The sequence below is a fragment of the Thunnus maccoyii genome, chromosome 11 (genome assembly GCF_910596095.1).
Source record: "Thunnus maccoyii chromosome 11, fThuMac1.1, whole genome shotgun sequence".
Lineage (NCBI taxonomy): Eukaryota > Metazoa > Chordata > Actinopteri > Scombriformes > Scombridae > Thunnus > Thunnus maccoyii.
In genome coordinates, this window is record NC_056543.1 from 25339201 (window position 1) to 25358004 (window position 18804).

Consider the following 18804-nt stretch of genomic DNA (forward strand, 5'->3'; position numbering starts at 1 on the left):
TTCATAGGACACTTGCATTCTAGCCATCCTGATCCTGTCTGTTCTTGATCCTGTGCTTTACCTGTTCCTGCCATTACTGTAGTTTCAACCTTTTTGCCTGTTTGTTATCAGCCTGCCTGCCTAGCCCCTTTGTACTGGTTAACCTGTTTTGGACTGCTTCATGTAAGCCTGTGTTGTTTTGAGTTTTTCATTAAATGATCTTCTCATTTCACCTGCCTGTCTCAACAGTCTGCACTTGGGTTCACCTGCTCCATCCCACACGTAACAGAATAAGCATGAAACGCAAGGCAGAATGGGTCAAGTCAATTTATCTATTGATTGCTGTTGCTTTCGTTCTCTCTGCTACTTTCTCCTTCTTCTCCACTAAACTGTAATTCAGAGAGAAACACATTGATTTGACAGCCGTAGTTATTAGTTACATTGATACCATGCTACAAACTACCCTGTATTATGTGAAAGTAGTTAAAATCGGCTTCACATAAACAACAGCTACAACATTGAAAAAGCATGTTAATCCATCAATCAAAAAATACATTTATATAATACAAATAAAGGGCTGAGGAAATTATATATACAAACTGGTGCAGTGCTTTAAAAACAAAATACATTTTGGTATTTCAGTGGTAACAGGGAAGATGTCTACCAGTCAGGAGTCCTTCTGCTGCATGTTGGGTAAGCTGCAGGTGAGATAGGTCTGACAGCTGACTCCTACATAAAGGGAACTGCAATAACAGAGACGAGAAGTGATAAACTATGTACTATGGACTCCAAATTCTTGAAGGAAAGGTATGCTTAAATGTTGCAATTGTTGCAAGGTTAAAAGTGGTTGTTTTGGGCAAGTGCTGTCATTATAATTATCATCATGAAAAAGATCTATCTCCATACAATTTAACTTGCACCAGTTTGATAGGTGCTCACGAATGACATTCACGTAGATAACCTAAATGTTTACATCACATTTAAAAATTTGTATATTCCACAAGTATGAATAAACCAAGTTTAGGATGGGTGTTGCCTCCTCCTATTTCACAAACAGTAATGTTTTTCTCTTTAATTATGACATGTTTTATGAGATAATTATTCTGGGACATTTTGAGGTTAAAAAAAAAAGTCATCCCCACTATGCTTTTTCAGACATGATGGGAATAAGCACACCCCTAGGGGTGACTCACAGCAAAACACATGACGCTTCAATTACAAAGGGGAAAAAAATATGCCAAAACACAGTTCATTGCCCTGGGACATAATGTTTAAACGCGTGTGTGTGCGTGTGTGTGTGTGTGTGTGTGTCAGCGACAGATAAAGTACAGAGCAGACTTCTGTGTCAGATCACAGCTTCTTGCCTTGTAGAATAGACCGGTTTCACCTGGTGGATCAAACCCAGATATGGGGCTTTGCGTCTGGGCTGGAGCTCAGAGTCTCCTGCTCATCCTGGTTCTTCTGACTGCCCGCCATGTCAAAGCAGATGAGCCTCAACCGAGGGAGAGACACTATTACATCGCTGCTGTCGAGATAGACTGGAACTACTCTGGCAATGACATACAAAGGTAGGATACTGGTTGGAGTATTTATGATATTAAAGGACAAGAATTAGATAGTGTTAAATAATATCTTTCAACTCATTATTGGTTTATTAGTTATTTTTTGGCAGTTCTGGAATAATTGACAATTTTACTGTTTTGTGTCACATTTTTCTCTCTTTATTTTTGTTACATTTTGTCATGTAAAATTCTTGTCTAACATTCTGATATTGAAGTTGTTTGTACCTTGTAAAAACAGTCCAGTCTGTTCTGGTTTTATTTCTCTGGCAGCCTGTTCGTCATCCTATGATAATATCAATATTGCCATGACACACACACACACTCAGACACACACTGGATACTCACAGTAGTTGCGTCATATGAGAAAACTTGTGTCTTCATATCTTTAAGTCCATATCTTTTTGATATGAAGTTCTGTCTGTAGGGCATGGTGTCTTCCTGTGCGCTGATTCATGTTTTGTGTTTTTCCGCCATCCCTCAGGCCTGGTCCCACCTATAAGAAAGTGGTCTTTCGGGAGTATGAGAAAGGCTTCAGACAGGCTAAGACTCATCCCTCCTGGTTAGGTAAATGTTGCATACAGTTTACATCAACACACAGTCTGTCTGGCTCTGATTAAGAAACACATTTGCTAAATCCAGTTCAGTACCCACCCAGATATAGAAACCTACCTTTTGGAAGGAATTGAACTGTTGTTTCTGAGTAGGTTTCCTGAAAGGGATTATGTAATTTGGTGCTAATAACAGGAAAAATGTAGGTGTGTTCAACTGATACACATAGGAAGTGCCTGCTGAATTATAAATAAATAAAACTGATTAAGTAACTACACAGAATATACAGACATATAAATTAAAGGAAAAACTTGAATAAAAGAGAAGAAAAATAATCAATAAAAATGCTTTCAATCAGGGCAGCAGCACTCTCCAACATCATCAAAACACCAGATGAGGGAATATCTTTTGGATGAGTGGTGTTATGCTACGGAATATTGAAGCAAGGAGAGAATGTGCATTTAAAGCTTTTATTTAGATTGTATGTTGGTTATAACGGTTACCTGTTTTGACCTCACAGGACTTTCATCAGGAAACGGATGCACTTAACCGCTGCATTCTTTTTGTATTTACTTTAGGTAGATAACTGTAAACAACTGTAAAACTTGAAAAACTCTCTCACATGTTATAACTACAGTTTTGCTCCCTGTTCAAATTCAAATAAGATTTATTGGCACGTCAGATCAGTATCCTATATTGCCAAAGAAGTACAGAAAATTATTATCATTGAAAGATGATTAGCAATGCAAATATCAACAATCATATCAAATACAATATAATAAAAGGCACTGAATATCAACATCATGGTGTCAGGTACTCTGCCACCATGTACTCTCTGTTTACGGTTAAATAGAATTCTAATTTACTTTGTGATTTTGTGGTTTTATTCCAATATTTTACATAATTTTCTTTTTGTTTTGAGATGATTTGATTGGCCCAAATTATTTAATGTCTATCCTGAAACCATGGTGTGTGTGTGGGCAGAGCTTCAAGACCAGCTGGCAGAGGGGACTCTTACCTTTGTCCAACTTTTGGCACTGAAGGGCTTTGTACTGTTAGGATTGGGGGTTGCTAGATTGGAGATGTTTATAAAATTTGATGGCTTGCTTTTGAATTTTAATTATTAAAGGGTATTGGCCAAGTTCTGCCCTGCATGCATTATCGGCTGTCTGTCTGTGAACTCTACAATTCTGCATGCAGGGCTTCCAGCGGATGTTTTTCCCATTTTGGAGGGTCTTGACTGGTTAATGGACCCCATACTTCACCACCATATAATGTTATTTGGTCTATTACTTTTGAGTCAGGTCGTAATAGGAATGTCAGTCAAATTTTTTCTTTCAATGACGTAAAACTGTTTCATTCTTACAAACTCTAATAAATCCACAGGTACTTCTGTACTATACTGTCTACCTCTGTTATATATTAATTTCTTTCTAGGAAGGTATTAGGAAATAAATTACAACACCAGAAAGGCTAAATGTCATGTTTACTGCATTGGTGTACATTACACTATACTGTATGTGCTAATGGTGAAATTATATATCCTGGTCAATGACAGTCAGTGAATCAACTAAAATAACACAGAAAGACAGTTTATGTTACTTCTCCCATGATGATGATGTACCAACACACAACAGTGCTATATATTCCACACAAGCCTTTCTTTCTCTGCAGGTCTACTCGGACCCACGCTGAGGGCTGAGCAGGGGGAGACGATTGTCGTCACTTTCAGAAACATGGCGAACGGACCGTATAGCATCCACCCACATGGGATCGCTTACGGGAAACAGTCAGAGGGTGGGTTCCTGTTAATCCAGCTGCAGATGAATCTGACAGCTGTTGCAAACCTGAAGACACCAGTAACACAGTCTGTCTGTTAGGGTCACAGCTGGCAGTCATGATGTTACTCATTCTAATAATTACACAAGATTGGCCGACAAAACAAACAACTCTGTTTGTTTTTTTCTAAAATATTAACTAGGACAGGCAGATTATCAAACTAGACGGTACTAAAGTCCAACAGGAAGCATTGCTAAACCTTAGGAAATCACTGTCTGTGTTCCTCTATATATAAAGAAGTAACAAATTGAGGAAATTGAGATTAAGCACTCCTTAATTTGCACTAAATTCGTAAGTCAGAGTGCAGAGGAATTGGAAAATTAAAGAACAGCTTGCAGGAAACTCTTCATTACATCTTCATTATTTTGGGGACTTCAGAGGAATGTCATCACTCAGACCGCTACACAGCAACAATATTTAATTAATTTAACCAAATTGTTGCTTTAACCATTCTTTATTCATCCATAATGCAATTATGTACAGTATGTACTGTATGTGAGACAATTTTTTTCCTATTCAAAGTAATTTCCTTTTTTTTCAGGAGCCAACTACTTCGACAACACATCGCAGAAAGAGAAAGAGGATGATGTTGTGCAGCCTAACAGTGAACATGTTTACTACTGGGAGGTGACAGAAGATGTATCTCCACAGCCTGATGACCCGAATTGCCTCACCTACACCTATGTCTCCCACCAAAATGTGGTTGAGGACTACAACTCAGGCCTCATCGGTACTTTGCTCATCTGCAAGGATGGTAAGCGGTAAAATCTGCCTGTGTTTCCAGTTTTGCTTGTAACGTGTTGATGGGGAAAAGCACAAAATATCACTTGCTGCTGCTCTGAAATTAACTGGTCATTACTTTTGATTGCTCTCTCTGTCTCTCTCTCTTTGCAGGCACTCTGGATGAGTCAGGGAAGCAGGCTGACTTCCACCAGGAGTTAGTGTTCCTCTTTGGGGTTTTTGACGAAAAAGAGAGCAAATATACACCAAAGGACCATGACATAGAGAACCATGTAAAGTACACCATTAACGGATACACAAAGGGATCACTACCTGGTTAGTCAATCATTTTGTCACTCAATGTGAGTCAGACAATCAGCCAATCAGCCAGTCAGTTGATCAGATACCCTCAGATGTTTTGAAAAATAAGCTCTTACATTTACTCAAGTGTGTACAGAAGTATAATTTTTAGGTTCTTATACATTACTTAACTATTTCCATTTTCTGCAATTTTTACTCGGCTGTATTTCAGAGAGAAATATTGTTGTTTATACTACATTAATATGACAGTTGTATTTAATAAGTGCTTTGCAGATAAAGAGTTTACATATAAATATATAAAACATGAGATGATAAAAATTTGATGGATTCCTACAGATTAAACTAACCAAAAGAGTAGAGTTGTTAAATTTCCTATAGCATTATCTGGACCTTATTTTATGGCAGTGGAAAGATAATGAATATTTTTGGTTTTCTGTTGATTGACAAATCAATTAATGTACTAATCATTTAAGCCCTAATTAAAACAGTATATTAGGGCATCTCAGACTTAGTTCTGGTTAATAGGTTAACCACTGTTCTATGTAAAGTTGCAAGTAACCATGGCAACAACGCTGATGCTTCACACTACCACTGGATAAACTGACTACAAACACACTTTAAACAAACACACAAAATGGACGATGACTGAGGTTCAGCCCAGTTTATTTTTGATTGGAAAATATATGGCTGAAATGAACAAATATTTTTAAATAATCTCTTGAATTTACTTTGATTAATCATTTAATCTGTAAATTGTCAGAAAATAGAGAAAAAGCCCAACGTGACATTTTCAAATAGCTTGTTGTCAGATGGACAGTATAAATCTCAAAGATATTACATTTAAAATTATATAACCCAAAAAGCAGAAAAAACACACTTTTTTGACTTGCAGCCAGCAAATGTTTGGCATTTTCAAAAAAGCAAAATTCACAAATTACTTTTCTGTTGATTGAGTAACTTATCAACTAATTGTGTCAGTGCAAGGGAAGTGCACACTTATTGAAGTGTCCTGATGTGAGAAATAACAGCAATCTTTGCCTCCAACTTGTCCATTATGTTCTGGGTTTGAGGACACCTCATTATAGCTTAATGTTTCAACAATTTAACAGGGCCATTCTTCATAATAAGATCTTACTATTGATACTTTATATAATGACAGTACTTCCATACTTTTACTTTGGAACACAAGACTTCTACTAATGGAGCATTTTCCCGTTGTGGTATGCTACTTTCAATTATATAAATGATATGGTTACATCATCACTGTTATACACATATATGGTGAGTGGTACACTCCATGGTGTATACAGTACAGTCAGTTCTGCATACACAAAACAATGCAAATGTAAAATACTCAAGGTGCCCAACAGTGTGGTCTTTTCTTTACAGATGTCAGTGTGTGTGCTCATTCCTCTGTGAGCCTGCATCTAGTGGGTATGAGCTCAGAGCCTGAGGTGTTCTCAGTGCATATGAATGGGCAGGTGCTGCAGCAGATGGGGCATAAAATTTCATCAGTGGGTCTGATCAGTGGTTCCTCCACCACTGCCAGCATGGTAGCTCTCCACGCAGGCCGCTGGCTGTTGTCCTCACACATCACCAAGCACATAGAAGGTAAGTGTGTCTCTACTCATTGAGATTAATTATATCCACCATCCACCATACACAGATAGTTTTTACCAACATAGCTAAATTTACAAGAAAAAAAATGTCTTTCCACCTTTTCAGCTGGCATGCATGGCTTCGTGGATGTGAAGAAGTGTGATGCCTTCACAGCACCCCGGCGAACGATGACGATTGCGCAACAACGTGAAAGCAGGGTGTGGACATACTACATAGCTGCTCAGGAAATTCTTTGGGACTATGCACCCAACACGCATGAACACATAGACGAGTAAGCAAAATTTACAGAAACATTTTTAGCAGTGTTTAAAAACACCAGTGCCACACAGCTTGAAGTGCAGTGTTGAGGCTGTGTGGTGCCAGTGTTTTAAATGGTCTTGTTTGTTTATGGGAGTTATATACCAATGTCTCAAAATGAATATGAATTGCATTAACGCTTTTAAATAAAACCTCTGATCTTTTTGTGTAGGGACTACAAGCTCCTTTACCTGAAACAGTCATCAAGACGCATAGGTGGGAAGTACAAGAAAGCAGTGTACAGACTGTACAAAAACGAGTCATTCACTGAATTGTCAGAGACTAAGCAAAGGAGACATGAGCTTGGTATCTTGGGTCCAGTGATCAGAGCGCAAATCAGAGATGTTATCAAGGTAAGACCATATTCACATCAAATCATATTATATAGCACCTTGTGAGCAAAATTGTTATTCAAAGTTCTTCACGTAACACAATCTATTGGTTATAGAAACACAAGAACAAAGAAAGCAGAATACAGTAAGAGAAAAAGCCAAAAAGCTTTGCTCTGTAAATGTTAAGCTAAAAGAGTTTGTCTTAAGGTTCGTTTTAAAACTGTGGATCGATTCTGCTGACCGACAAGACTACAGACTCTAAAAGCTTGTTCGTTGTAGGTATTGTTGCTAGCTAATGTATACTGGGTGAACATTGTTTCCCTTTTCATACATAGTTCCCCAATTTTAGAGCAATCCTGCGGGACAATGATCCTAAACATATGACAAAGTCAACCAGAGGTCTTTATGACCAAATAGTGAAATATTTTTGACTTGAAACGTCAGACACCAGATCTCAATCCAACTGAACACGTGTGTTCCTTGCTAAAGAACAAGACTGAAAGTTAAAAGTGTCTGACTTAATTTAAGTTTGTGCATTCATTATTACATTTTTGGATTTCTATTTATAAAAATGACTAGAGTTCCTACTGTGTTCATTTGCTGCAGATACAAACACAATTAAATTAAAGCTGTCAGCACTTTGTGTCAGTTTTACTTCAAATCAATGACTGTGATTGTGTCACTATAACACTTTCACACTGGACTGTAGGTTTTGTACAATCATTTAACATTGTTTAGACACTGTGTGCCCTCACCAACCTGCCCTTTCATAGGTTGTTTTTAAGAACATGGCCTCCAGGCCCTACAGCATCTATCCACATGGAATGACAATAGAAAAGTCAGAGGAGGGGGCCAGCTACCCAGCAGGAGGTACTGTGTCTCTCTTCACAAACAAATTGAACACTTTGAAGGTGGTGGACTGCCCACTCTGGTTTTATTATATAAAATAACTACAATAAAATAAATGAAGAATTTCTCAATGTGGTTGCCAGGCAATCAATCCCATAGTGTTAAACCAGGTGAGACATACACGTATGTGTGGAGAGTGGTTGAGGAGGATGAGCCTTTGGATGGGGATTCCCGATGTCTCACGCGAATGTATCACAGTGCAGTGGACACAGCGCGTGACATCGCCTCAGGACTGATTGGACCAATCCTCATCTGCAAGAGTCAGTCTCTCAATGTCAGGAATGTGCAGGTAAAAGATTCTACATCATTTTCTTTAGTTAATAAGACACATTTTCAGAATGAATAATGCAGAGTGAGTTGGTTACATACATTGTTAAATAGCTACTTGAGAGAATTTGGAGAAAAAGGAAAAAAAATGGTGAATTTAATGTTTGTAGCAAAATTGTTTTTTCCTTTCTTTTTGTGGCTTGAAGTTAATGTGAGGAACATTCTAAAATATATTTTGTTGCATCTTATAGATTAACATTTAGTGTTATAATAGATTTTTTTTTTGAGTATGTGTTACTGAAAGATTTCTTGTATTTTTTTATGGTCGACCTGTAATGGTTGTGTAACACTATGTGAGATGACCAAAATGTTGAAACAATACAATACAATAAAAGAAAATAAAAGTTAACCAACTACTGTAATGACATTTATTTTGTATTACATTTGTACAATTTGATACTTTCCTACTGTTTTTCTTAGTCTTAGTTAAATTTTAACAATCAAAAACATTGTAAATTTATGTTGTAGATTTAAAACTGAATGCAGATCTCTGTTCGTTTCTACAGCTGAAAGCAGACAAGGAGCAGCATGCCATGTTTGCTGTGTTCGATGAAAACAAGAGCTGGTACCTGGATGACAACATTCGGCAGTTTTGTGATCAATCCAAAATCAACAAGGCAGACCCTGACTTTTACAAGTACAATGTCATGCACAGTAAGTTGCACAAATTGAATTGAGGCTGATAAAAACACCTCTTCCTAAAATATATAATATCTTCAATCTATTATATGTTCATAATATTAATTAATTGCCTGCATGACTGCCTCTCAGATGAAATGACTACTATTCATGTAAATGTCCTAACAGCAATAAACGGTTATGCGTTTGAGAGTGGCCCGCGCCTGGGCTTCTGCAATGGTGAGGTTGCAACATGGCATGTGTCCAGCATTGGAGCACAGGACTACATCCAGACATCTACATTCTATGGCCACACATTTGACCTGAATGGGCGGACAGAAGACTTTCTCAGCCTCTACCCCATGACTGGAGAGACCATCACAATGTACATGGACAACATTGGTCAGTCAGGGCTGACAATACCTTTTTTATGTCATAATGTTTATTGTATATCCATATATTCAATTTGTAGGGTGACTATCAATAGGTAATACCAAAATCTCAAACTTTTGCAAATGAGAAAGTGATAGCTGCTTAGTTTCCAAGAGTCTTTTTGATTTTTGTGTCTCTCTTGAAACAGGTGTCTGGCTCCTGGCTTCCCTGAATTCCCACGAGACGACCAAAGGAATGCGCTTAAAGTTTCAGGATGTTGAGTGCTTTCGTGACTATGAATATGAGTACAGTGACTATGAAAGATCAAGCTCAGCAGTACACAAAGAATTCACTGTGTGGGATGCTCCAAGCTTGGATGATATCAAGAAGGAAGAGGAGAAGCCGGCACCCATGATAACAGCAGCGGTGGCGGATCATGACACGTATGCGTATGCAGACGAATTAGGTCTCAGGACTCTGAAGAACCAGTCTAGCAGCTCAGGTGTGGAGCTGCTGGACCTGTCTTTCCTGGACTATGATTTTGTTGATGAGCTTGACGGAGATACGAATATCACCCTTAATTTCACCAAGAATACAACATCATTCTTTGACAATTCTTTTGTGTCTAAATTAGAGAACACAACCAATTATAGCCCTGATGTATTACTAAAGAATAACAATATAACTGTTGTTTCAAATCTTGATAATGTCAAAGCATCTGAGACAGAGAACACCACACTTCACAATGATAAGGCACCATTAATGGTTGGAAATGTATCCACAGAGACGACCAATCTTAATGTAACATTACCAGGAAATTTAACTTCCATCTTGGGTGGTGATAACCAGACTTCGGTGGGCACGAACTCAGTGGAAGAATTTGAGGAGAGACTCAACAGAGGAGATGTGTTCTCCTACTCTGTACCTCTATCACCCTCCAGCACTGACAATCTCAACAATACAACAGAGGAATATGTCGCTTCTCTGTCAAGCAGTACAAAAAAGGAAGATGTGAATGACACAGCAGCAAACCATCTTAACATGTCAGCAGATGGAAAAAAACAATCAATGAAGATTCCAATGGCTGAAGAGGTGAACATCAGCAGCTTAGACAGAAGCAATTCGACAGGTAACACAACCAGTGTCAATGACACACTGATCACCACAACAGAGGTGAACTATGGACATCAAATGAATTCCTCTGAAATTGTGAATTCCAGCCTTGAAAATGTGACACATATTTTGCATAAAACTGTGCACTCACAAAATGTCCCAATGAATATATCCAAATCAAGTTCTGAGAGTTGGGAGAATGTCACTGCTCTTCTTGACCGCATATCCTCTGAAGAAAGTTTCTCCAATGAGACTATGGTTTCAGGTAACCTGTCGCTCTCCGGTCATCCAGTTAACGAAAGCAGCTCTGAGGAGCTAAGTGCCTCAGACAGCAGTGAAGAAGTGTTTATCTACCTTAAAGAAAACAATACAGAGGTGATTAAAACCACCTCCCTCAAAAAACAGGGCCACAACTGGACTTATGAGATAACTCACCAAACGGTACCGATGGAGATCCCTGACCACATCTTAAAGTACTTAGGGAAGGAGGCCCCAGCGCCTGAAGGACCTAAGGTTAGGAAGGTGAACCAACGACACAGGCCCCAGAAGGGCCAAGGCATGAAAACAAGGAAGAGGAAGGAATACAAGCCTCAGGCCAGGAGTGGTTTACCATTCTCTCCTCGTGGATTAAATCCAGGCATGACCCCACGTGGGACACGACCCAATTCACCGCAACCTGTCACTGATGAGGAGGAGCTCATTAACATGCCCGTGGTCATCGGTGTGCCCCGGCCTGATTTCAGTGACTATGAGCTGTATGTTCCTGGCGCTGAGCCAGATCATCTAGATGTGGATGAGCAACATGTGAGAGCAAATGAATATGAGTATGTGAGCTACAAAGACCCCTACAGCAGTCATGAAGACATCAAGAATCTCAGTCTGGATGACACCACCAAATACTACTTGGACTTCCACTCAGGCCCCGATGTCAAGATTTACTTTATCTCTGCAGAGGAGGTTGAGTGGGACTACGCTGGCTACGGACAGAGGTAAGCTCAGAGATAGCAGTAAGATAAGCTTGTATGACATGACATGATGTAACTATTCAGAATAACTGGAAAATTGTCTAGCAAGCGCACATCCGAACATATGCAAAGCTGAAAGTAGGTCCTCTGCTGTCACCAAAGGAGGCAAGACAAGTCAGAACCAAACAGCAGAAAAACCAAGTTCACCAAGGCGGTTTTCCGAAGTTACATGGATGGTCACTTCAGAACACCTGATATCCGAGGTGAGATGGATGAGCATCTAGGCATCCTGGGGCCTGTCATCAAGGCAGAAGTTGGGCAAACCATCATGGTAAGACTGCCAGCACCTGTTAAAAGCCATAATCTGTCTTGCTCTTCTGGAATTTTACCTTTTCTGATCTGTGCTCATTTTTAGATGTTTTACATGAATTGTAGCATTTACATCTACAGTCTGATTGTTGCCTTATATAAACAACACATTACAGTAATAGTGTGAAAAGCATTATTGGTGAGCTTTAAAGGTGAAGGCTGATATTCACATGTCTCTATAGTAAATATAAGATTACAGCCAGCAATGAGTTAGCTTAGCTTAGTACAAAGGCTGGAAACAGGGGAAAACATCTAGCCTGGATCTGTCCAGAAGTAACAAAATCTGTCTACCAGCTCCTCTAAAGCTCACTAATTAACATTTTACATTTGGGTTGTTTAATCTGTACATAAATAAAAGTGAGCTAACCAGCTGGAAGTGATTCAAATCAAATCATAGACTGTAAAAAATAATGGATGTAGCCACCTTGACATCACCATTGGTTTGGACTATGGTGGACTGTTTTGAAGCCTCGAGTTTACATCATGGATGTATTATAAGAGCTAGATAATGGACCGAAAATGGCGCCCATTCAGTTCAATAAGAATTGCTTGGCTGGTGCATACACCAAAAAAAGTTTATAGCTTCCAGGTTTGCTTCCGCATTGTGTGGCCCACTGAATATGTGCAGTAGTGTTTCCCCCACTGGCCCCTCCCGCGAGTTCCCGCTCGGCCCATAGACTTTACATTGTGATGATGTCACAGATTTTAGATCTCTTTTCTCATCACCATAATAGAAAGAGTCATGATTGACCTTGTTTGCAGTTAGAAATGTCCTGTCAACAGTTTTACAGATGTCTCTTTTACAATGGTGGTCTATGGGGAAAATGGTTTTTGGGCCACAGGGGGATTTTTCACTGCAATACGAGAATGAGCCACTAGGAAAAATTGGCTGCAAGGCTGAGCAGTGTAGCTCTACCCAGCTCTTATCATGGATGTGTGCTTATAATACATCCATGGTTTGCATTTTGACTGTTGCCATATTGGATTTTTGGAGCCAGAAGTGACCATATTTGGATGAGAGGGTGGAGCTGACCCTAACACTAACTGCTAATTGCTAGCTTGGTTAGCACAGTGCATTTACAGTCTATGGTTAACTGTGATAATGCTAGTTTTCACTGCAAAAAACATGTATAAAACCATTAAAACAAAATGTACTTACCCGAAAAACTTAACATCCGATTCCTTAGAGGGTCTTTTAGTATAACCAAATGCTTTTTAGGCAAAATTTTCAAATCAAAATTTTACAATTAACTTTCATGAACCAAAAACACACTCTAATAGCCACGCTCTAACATCCATATCCTGCTTTATCATCTATTTTACTCTAAATGGGATAAATGCATAATTTACAAAATGAACATCACACTGTACTGAAGAAGACTTGAAACTAGCAATTGAGACTATAAACTCATTAGGAAACTGTTTACTGAGGTAAATAATCAAGTGAGAAGTAGTCATTTTCTCATGGACTTCCATATAATCAGACTTCTTTTTGGAGCCAGTGGTGTTGCTCACTGCTGGCCATTGGAGAGAATGCAGGTTTAAGTTACTTCTACATTGGCTTCATTTTTCAGAAACGGAACTACAAGCTTGCTTCAAATTTACTGTCTTCTCATCTAACTCTTGACAAGAAAACGAATAAGCATATTTCCTAAATTGTCAAACTATTCCTTTAAAGCCACATAACCACAGAAAATCTCTTTCTATCTTGTAGGTGGTGTTCAGGAACAATGCCAACCGTCCGTACTCCTTACATCCAAATGGGGTTTCCTATACCAAGCTGACAGAAGGTCTGTCCTATGAGGATGACTCCAAGCATTGGTACAAATATGACAATGAGATTCAACCTAATACCACCTTCACATATATCTGGAAGGTCCATTCAGTGGTTGGGCCAATGTCAGATGAGTCTGACTGTCGGACCTGGGCCTACTATTCAGGTGTTAATCCCGTGAGTACTTTGTAAATGTGAAATTAGTTAAATTTAAGAAAATTATGAACTAAATATAATTTAGTATGACAGGTATTGTAGAAATGCTATTTATGAATGTAAATTAAAGCCGCTTGATGTAGACTTGAATTTCTGACTGTGGTGCCCCAACGTTTGAGCATCAAAAAGACACAGTGGGACACAGATGTATGGATTGAAAAAAAACACACAGACGGCACTCATTTTCTCCATGTTTCTTATGCCATAATAATAATAATTTGAAAGATGCTTTTACACATATAATCGATCAAATTCTGTTAAATCAATTAACATGAACTATTTAGTTGGAGTGAGCAACACAGGATGTATTCACATTTTTAAGAACTAATATTGAACCTAGAATCTACTGTCTTAGGAAAGGGATATCCACTCAGGCTTGATTGGTCCTTTACTGGTGTGTCGAGAGGGCACTTTGGACAAGGAGTTGCCTGACACGAGAGAGTTCACACTGCTTTTCATGACCTTTGATGAGTCGCAGAGCTGGTACTACGAGACGAACCGTGAGATGATCCAGAGGAAAAGCAGATGGAGAGTTTCGAACTCCAACTTAAAGGAGAACCTCAAGTTCCATTGTAATGCATCACACACCTTAATCTATTCTGGTTAAAGTGATCCTCCATCCAAAATCTTCTATTGAATATGATACGGAAGAATTATATAAAATGCTAATTTAAATAAATCCATTGTTGGTAATATCACATTGTTGCAAAGATGTTTCTGTAGAATTCAATCAGTTGTAATATCTTTTTCTCCATGAATTCAAGACTTATTCAGTTACAGAACAAAAAGTCACTTGAAATGCTGATAAAGATGTCTTTTTGTCTGATGTTTCCACAGCCATCAATGGCATTATACATAACCTAAAGGGCCTGAGGATGTACACTAAACAACTTGTGTCCTGGCACCTGATCAACATGGGTTCTCCCAGAGACTTTCAGAGTGTCCACTTCCACGGACAGACGTTCCTCCACAAGAAGTCCACCAGCTACAGACATGCCGTCTATCCACTGCTGCCTGGTAAGCAACATAATGTCTGTTAAATACGTCCAGAACAACATCTTGGAGATTTAGAGATACTAACTGTATCCAATGCCAACAACTTAATGGAGCAAGTATTTCTTACTGTACCAAATTGCTTTTGCAGGAAGCTTTGCTACTCTTGAGATGTATCCGTCCAAGCCTGGGCTGTGGCAGCTGGAGACAGAAGTTGGTTTCAACCAACAGAAGGGCATGCAGACCCTCTTCCTGGTTGTAGATGATGGTACAAACTAGTTGAAAAAACAGATTGCACCATTTAGAGAACGACTTTGTAACTATACTGACATGCTGTTATGTTGTGTTTTCATACTGAGACATTGCTTGTATGTGTTCTTCAAGAGTGCTACCGCCCACTGGGTCTACAATCAGGCAGTGTGAAAGACGACCAGATCACAGCAATCAACACTAGAGGTAGCCATACCTCCTCCTGTGTGCATCCATCTGTTTTGGCAACAGATACACTGTGGTCCTACTGCAATCACAATGACTTGTGAAATTATTGCATCATATTTGCAGTAAAGCTCTATAAACAAAGATGTCACCAGAATAATGACAGTTTTTCCATCTTTGAAGGATTCTGGGAGCCCCACCTTGCCAGATTGCACAGTCAAGGTAAATACAACGCATGGAGCACAGAGCAGAACGACAGTTGGATTCAGGTATGTGCAAGAGGTGTGATAAGTGTGTGTATGTGTGTGTGTACATGTGCATTTCCTTTTTATGAGAATGCAATCTGCTACCTGTGGAATCCCCCCGGTACAGGTGGACTTTCAGCGGCCAGTTGTGATCAGTCAGGTGGCCACCCAGGGAGCCAAGCAGCTATTCTATTCCCAGTATGTGGTCAATTACCATATCTCCTACAGCAACGACCGCCGGAAATGGATCTTCTACAAGGGCAACAGCAGGCACCCCAGGAAGGTACGGGAAATTTGATCACTTAAAGAGACAATGCAAACAGCTACAATCTAATTTAGAGGCGTTCGCTCACCTCTTTATTTCTCTCTGTCTGCATCCCTTGCTGTTTCACCAGGTGTTTGATGGGAACCAGGAAGCCTATGAGACAAGGAGAAACACCTTCTTTCCTCCTGTGATTGCACGGTTTATTAGGCTCCACCCACTCAACTGGTACAGTGCGGCCACAGTCCGCATGGAGTTCTACGGCTGTGAGCTCGATGGTAAGACGTTACATGTGTGGATATGTACAAGACAGAATGTAAGTCAAAGAAAGCTGGAGACTGGAGTTCCTGTAAATGTTACATTTCTAATCTCCTGCCTCAGGTTGCTCAGTGCCTCTGGGGATGGAGGGCAGACTGATAGAAGACAAACGCATCACTGCCAGCTCCACAGCCACCAGCTGGTATTCGGGACCCTGGAAACCCTCCCTTGCACGCCTCAATAAACAAGGCACTATCAACGCATGGCAAGCTAAGGTACTTATACTGACTGATTGATATCACAGGTGAAAATTAATCCATTCAAATGTAAATAAGAGAAAATAAGAGTAAATAAATAAAATTTTAAGATAAATAACAATTTAAAATAAAGCACCCTAATTCCTTTAGTAGTTCATATAAATGCGTACAAACCAGTTATTTCTCTCACTCTGCTCTCTTTTCTGCAGTATAATGACATGAACCAGTGGCTTCAGGTGGAGTTGCCCCAAATAAAAAAGATCACAGGTATCGTAACACAGGGAGCCAAGTCTCTGGGGAGAGAGATGTATGTCATCTCCTACACTCTGGAGTACAGCAATGATGGGACACACTGGAACAAGTACACAGATGATGAGTGCATTGAATCCAAGGTAAATATTTTCATGTACCAGTGACCTCTGAAGTGGAATTTCTTTGACAGTAGTTGAGAAGTGATTCTAAACTATTTCCTTCACTCTTTCTCTCATCAAATCTAGACATTCATTGGGAATACAGACAACAACGAGCATGTGAAGAACTACATCTACCCTCCCATTTTCTCTCGTTTCATCCGAATCATCCCTAAAAGCTGGATGGGCTCCATCACCATGAGAATAGAGCTACTAGGCTGTGACTTTGAGTGATACAAACACACATACAAACCAGGGCAGGTACACACACACATATACCAAAATAAAACCAACAGTGGTGGTATTGAATTAAAAGTAGCAATACCACAGCCTATAAATACTCCTTTACAAGTAATATTACTTAAGTAAATGCATAAAAGTATTAGTTTCAAAATTTACTTTAAGTATTAAAAGTAAAAGTACTCATTATGCAAAATATCCCCACTCAGTGTTATATTTATTATATATAATGTATTCAGATATACAGTGCCTGTAAAAAAGTATTCACCACTCACTGGGAATTTGTCATGTTTTGTTGTCTTTAACATGGAATCAAACAGGATTTAATGCAAATTTTTTGACACTGATCAACAGAAAAAAGACCCTTTAATGTCAATGTGAAAACAGATCTCTACTAAGTGATCTACATTAATTACAAATATAAAAACATAATCTGTTTTTCATGTGAAATATTGATCTGAAAAGTAACTAGTATTAAATTAATGTAGTGGACTGGAAGTATCAAGTCATGTAAAATGGAAATACTGAAATAAAGTAAAAGTTCCTCAAAACTACTTAAGTACAGTACTTGAGTAAATGTACTTAGTTACATTCCACCAATGCAAATAAACACACATGCAAACTTAAAAACACATGTAATCTACACACAGACATATGTACATGTGATCAGGTACAGAGGATAATGCATTGAAATCACAGCCTTTATGTGCAGACAAAAAACAAAACAAAGACATACATATGTATGTAAGGCCATTTGTTAAAGTCATCATGCAGATGATTCCTGCCACTGGGATATTTGGATTTGCAACCAATATGAATGCAAAAAAAGTAATGTGGCCTTTTACAAATTTATACATTGTAAGGTGTTGTTATTATAAGCATAAATCCCTATAAACTGATGATGAAATGAGTTAATAAGTTCAGTAGGTATGAGTAATAGTCTTCATACATTAGGTGTATGTGTTTTTGAAATAGCAGTAGTAGCATTTTCTAAGCTGATATGATGCATCATTTGTCCATCAAAAATTAATATAAATGAAAATGTAAATATGTAAGTAGAGATCATGTAATTTATTTGTTAATAAATATTATTACTATTCTTGCTATTCAGTGTCCAGCTCAGTGATGTATGAGTACATAAATGAAAGGATGCAAATAGAGAGCTTTGGTATCCAGAGTGTGAGTATGTGAACACCGATATCTTCTCATGGTGTCTTGAGGGTGTCACTTTTAGCACCTCTGCTGAGGCCAGGCCGTCGTTAAGTAGCACCCAAGGGCCTCCAGAGTCAACAGACACGTGCAGCTGCAAACACATGGCATGTTTGTCCATTTGCTGATCATGTTAAACTGGGCGCTGGAGGTGTGAAAGTCTCAGCATGGCGGTCCTACATACTACTGATCTGTGAAGACAAATTAACTTACAGATAGCTTTATCGGACAACTGGCTGTCTGAGAGGTTGGGAGTACTGATGAGAACCAGCTGTTTGACTGTGGCAATACTCCACATAATAATACTAATGTGACACTTTAATTTTTGGAGATTCCCTTGTTGAAGAAGTTTAATATGAGAATTTTACTAAGAGATCATCCATATAAATATGAAGGCAATTTAGCTGCTCATCAGACCAGAAATTCTTTACAAAATCTTGCTTCATGTTAAAAAAAATAAGTGACACCAAGCCTCTACAGCTGCGAGCATCATAGCAAGTAATGTAATGTAACCAATAATGCCATTATTATAACTTACAACTTAAATCATTGCTATTATACACAAGACCTACTAAGGTAAGGTTACTAGGTCTTGAAGCTTAATAATTAAACA

The 18804-nt window shown here is 38.8% G+C and overlaps 1 protein-coding gene across 1 annotated transcript; it reads left to right on the plus strand.

The window, feature by feature from the left end:
- The first annotated feature begins 1250 nt into the window (after positions 1-1250).
- On the plus strand, positions 1251-17003 carry f5 (coagulation factor V). Its single transcript, XM_042426643.1, has 25 exons — positions 1251-1547; positions 2023-2105; positions 3765-3887; positions 4471-4683; positions 4824-4985; positions 6360-6581; positions 6696-6861; positions 7060-7240; positions 7993-8089; positions 8212-8417; positions 8962-9109; positions 9263-9475; positions 9654-11547; positions 11686-11854; positions 13607-13843; positions 14238-14454; positions 14720-14899; positions 15027-15143; positions 15260-15331; positions 15494-15579; positions 15683-15838; positions 15951-16095; positions 16199-16350; positions 16542-16724; positions 16830-17003. Exons 1-25 carry the CDS (start codon positions 1387-1389, stop codon positions 16974-16976), a joined length of 5730 nt encoding a protein of 1909 aa, XP_042282577.1. The 5' UTR covers positions 1251-1386; the 3' UTR covers positions 16977-17003.
- Positions 17004-18804: the final 1801 nt, after the last annotated feature.

Bases quoted from the DNA above. Each gene is read 5' to 3' on its own strand.
- f5 (XM_042426643.1), top strand. From the start codon at position 1,387: ATGGGGCTTTGCGTCTGGGCTGGAGCTCAGAGTCTCCTGCTCATCCTG. The intron at 6,582-6,695 runs GTAAGTGTGTCT...CCACCTTTTCAG, and splicing joins CATCACCAAGCACATAGAAG to CTGGCATGCATGGCTTCGTG. The intron at 13,844-14,237 runs GTGAGTACTTTG...CTACTGTCTTAG, and splicing joins ACTATTCAGGTGTTAATCCC to GAAAGGGATATCCACTCAGG.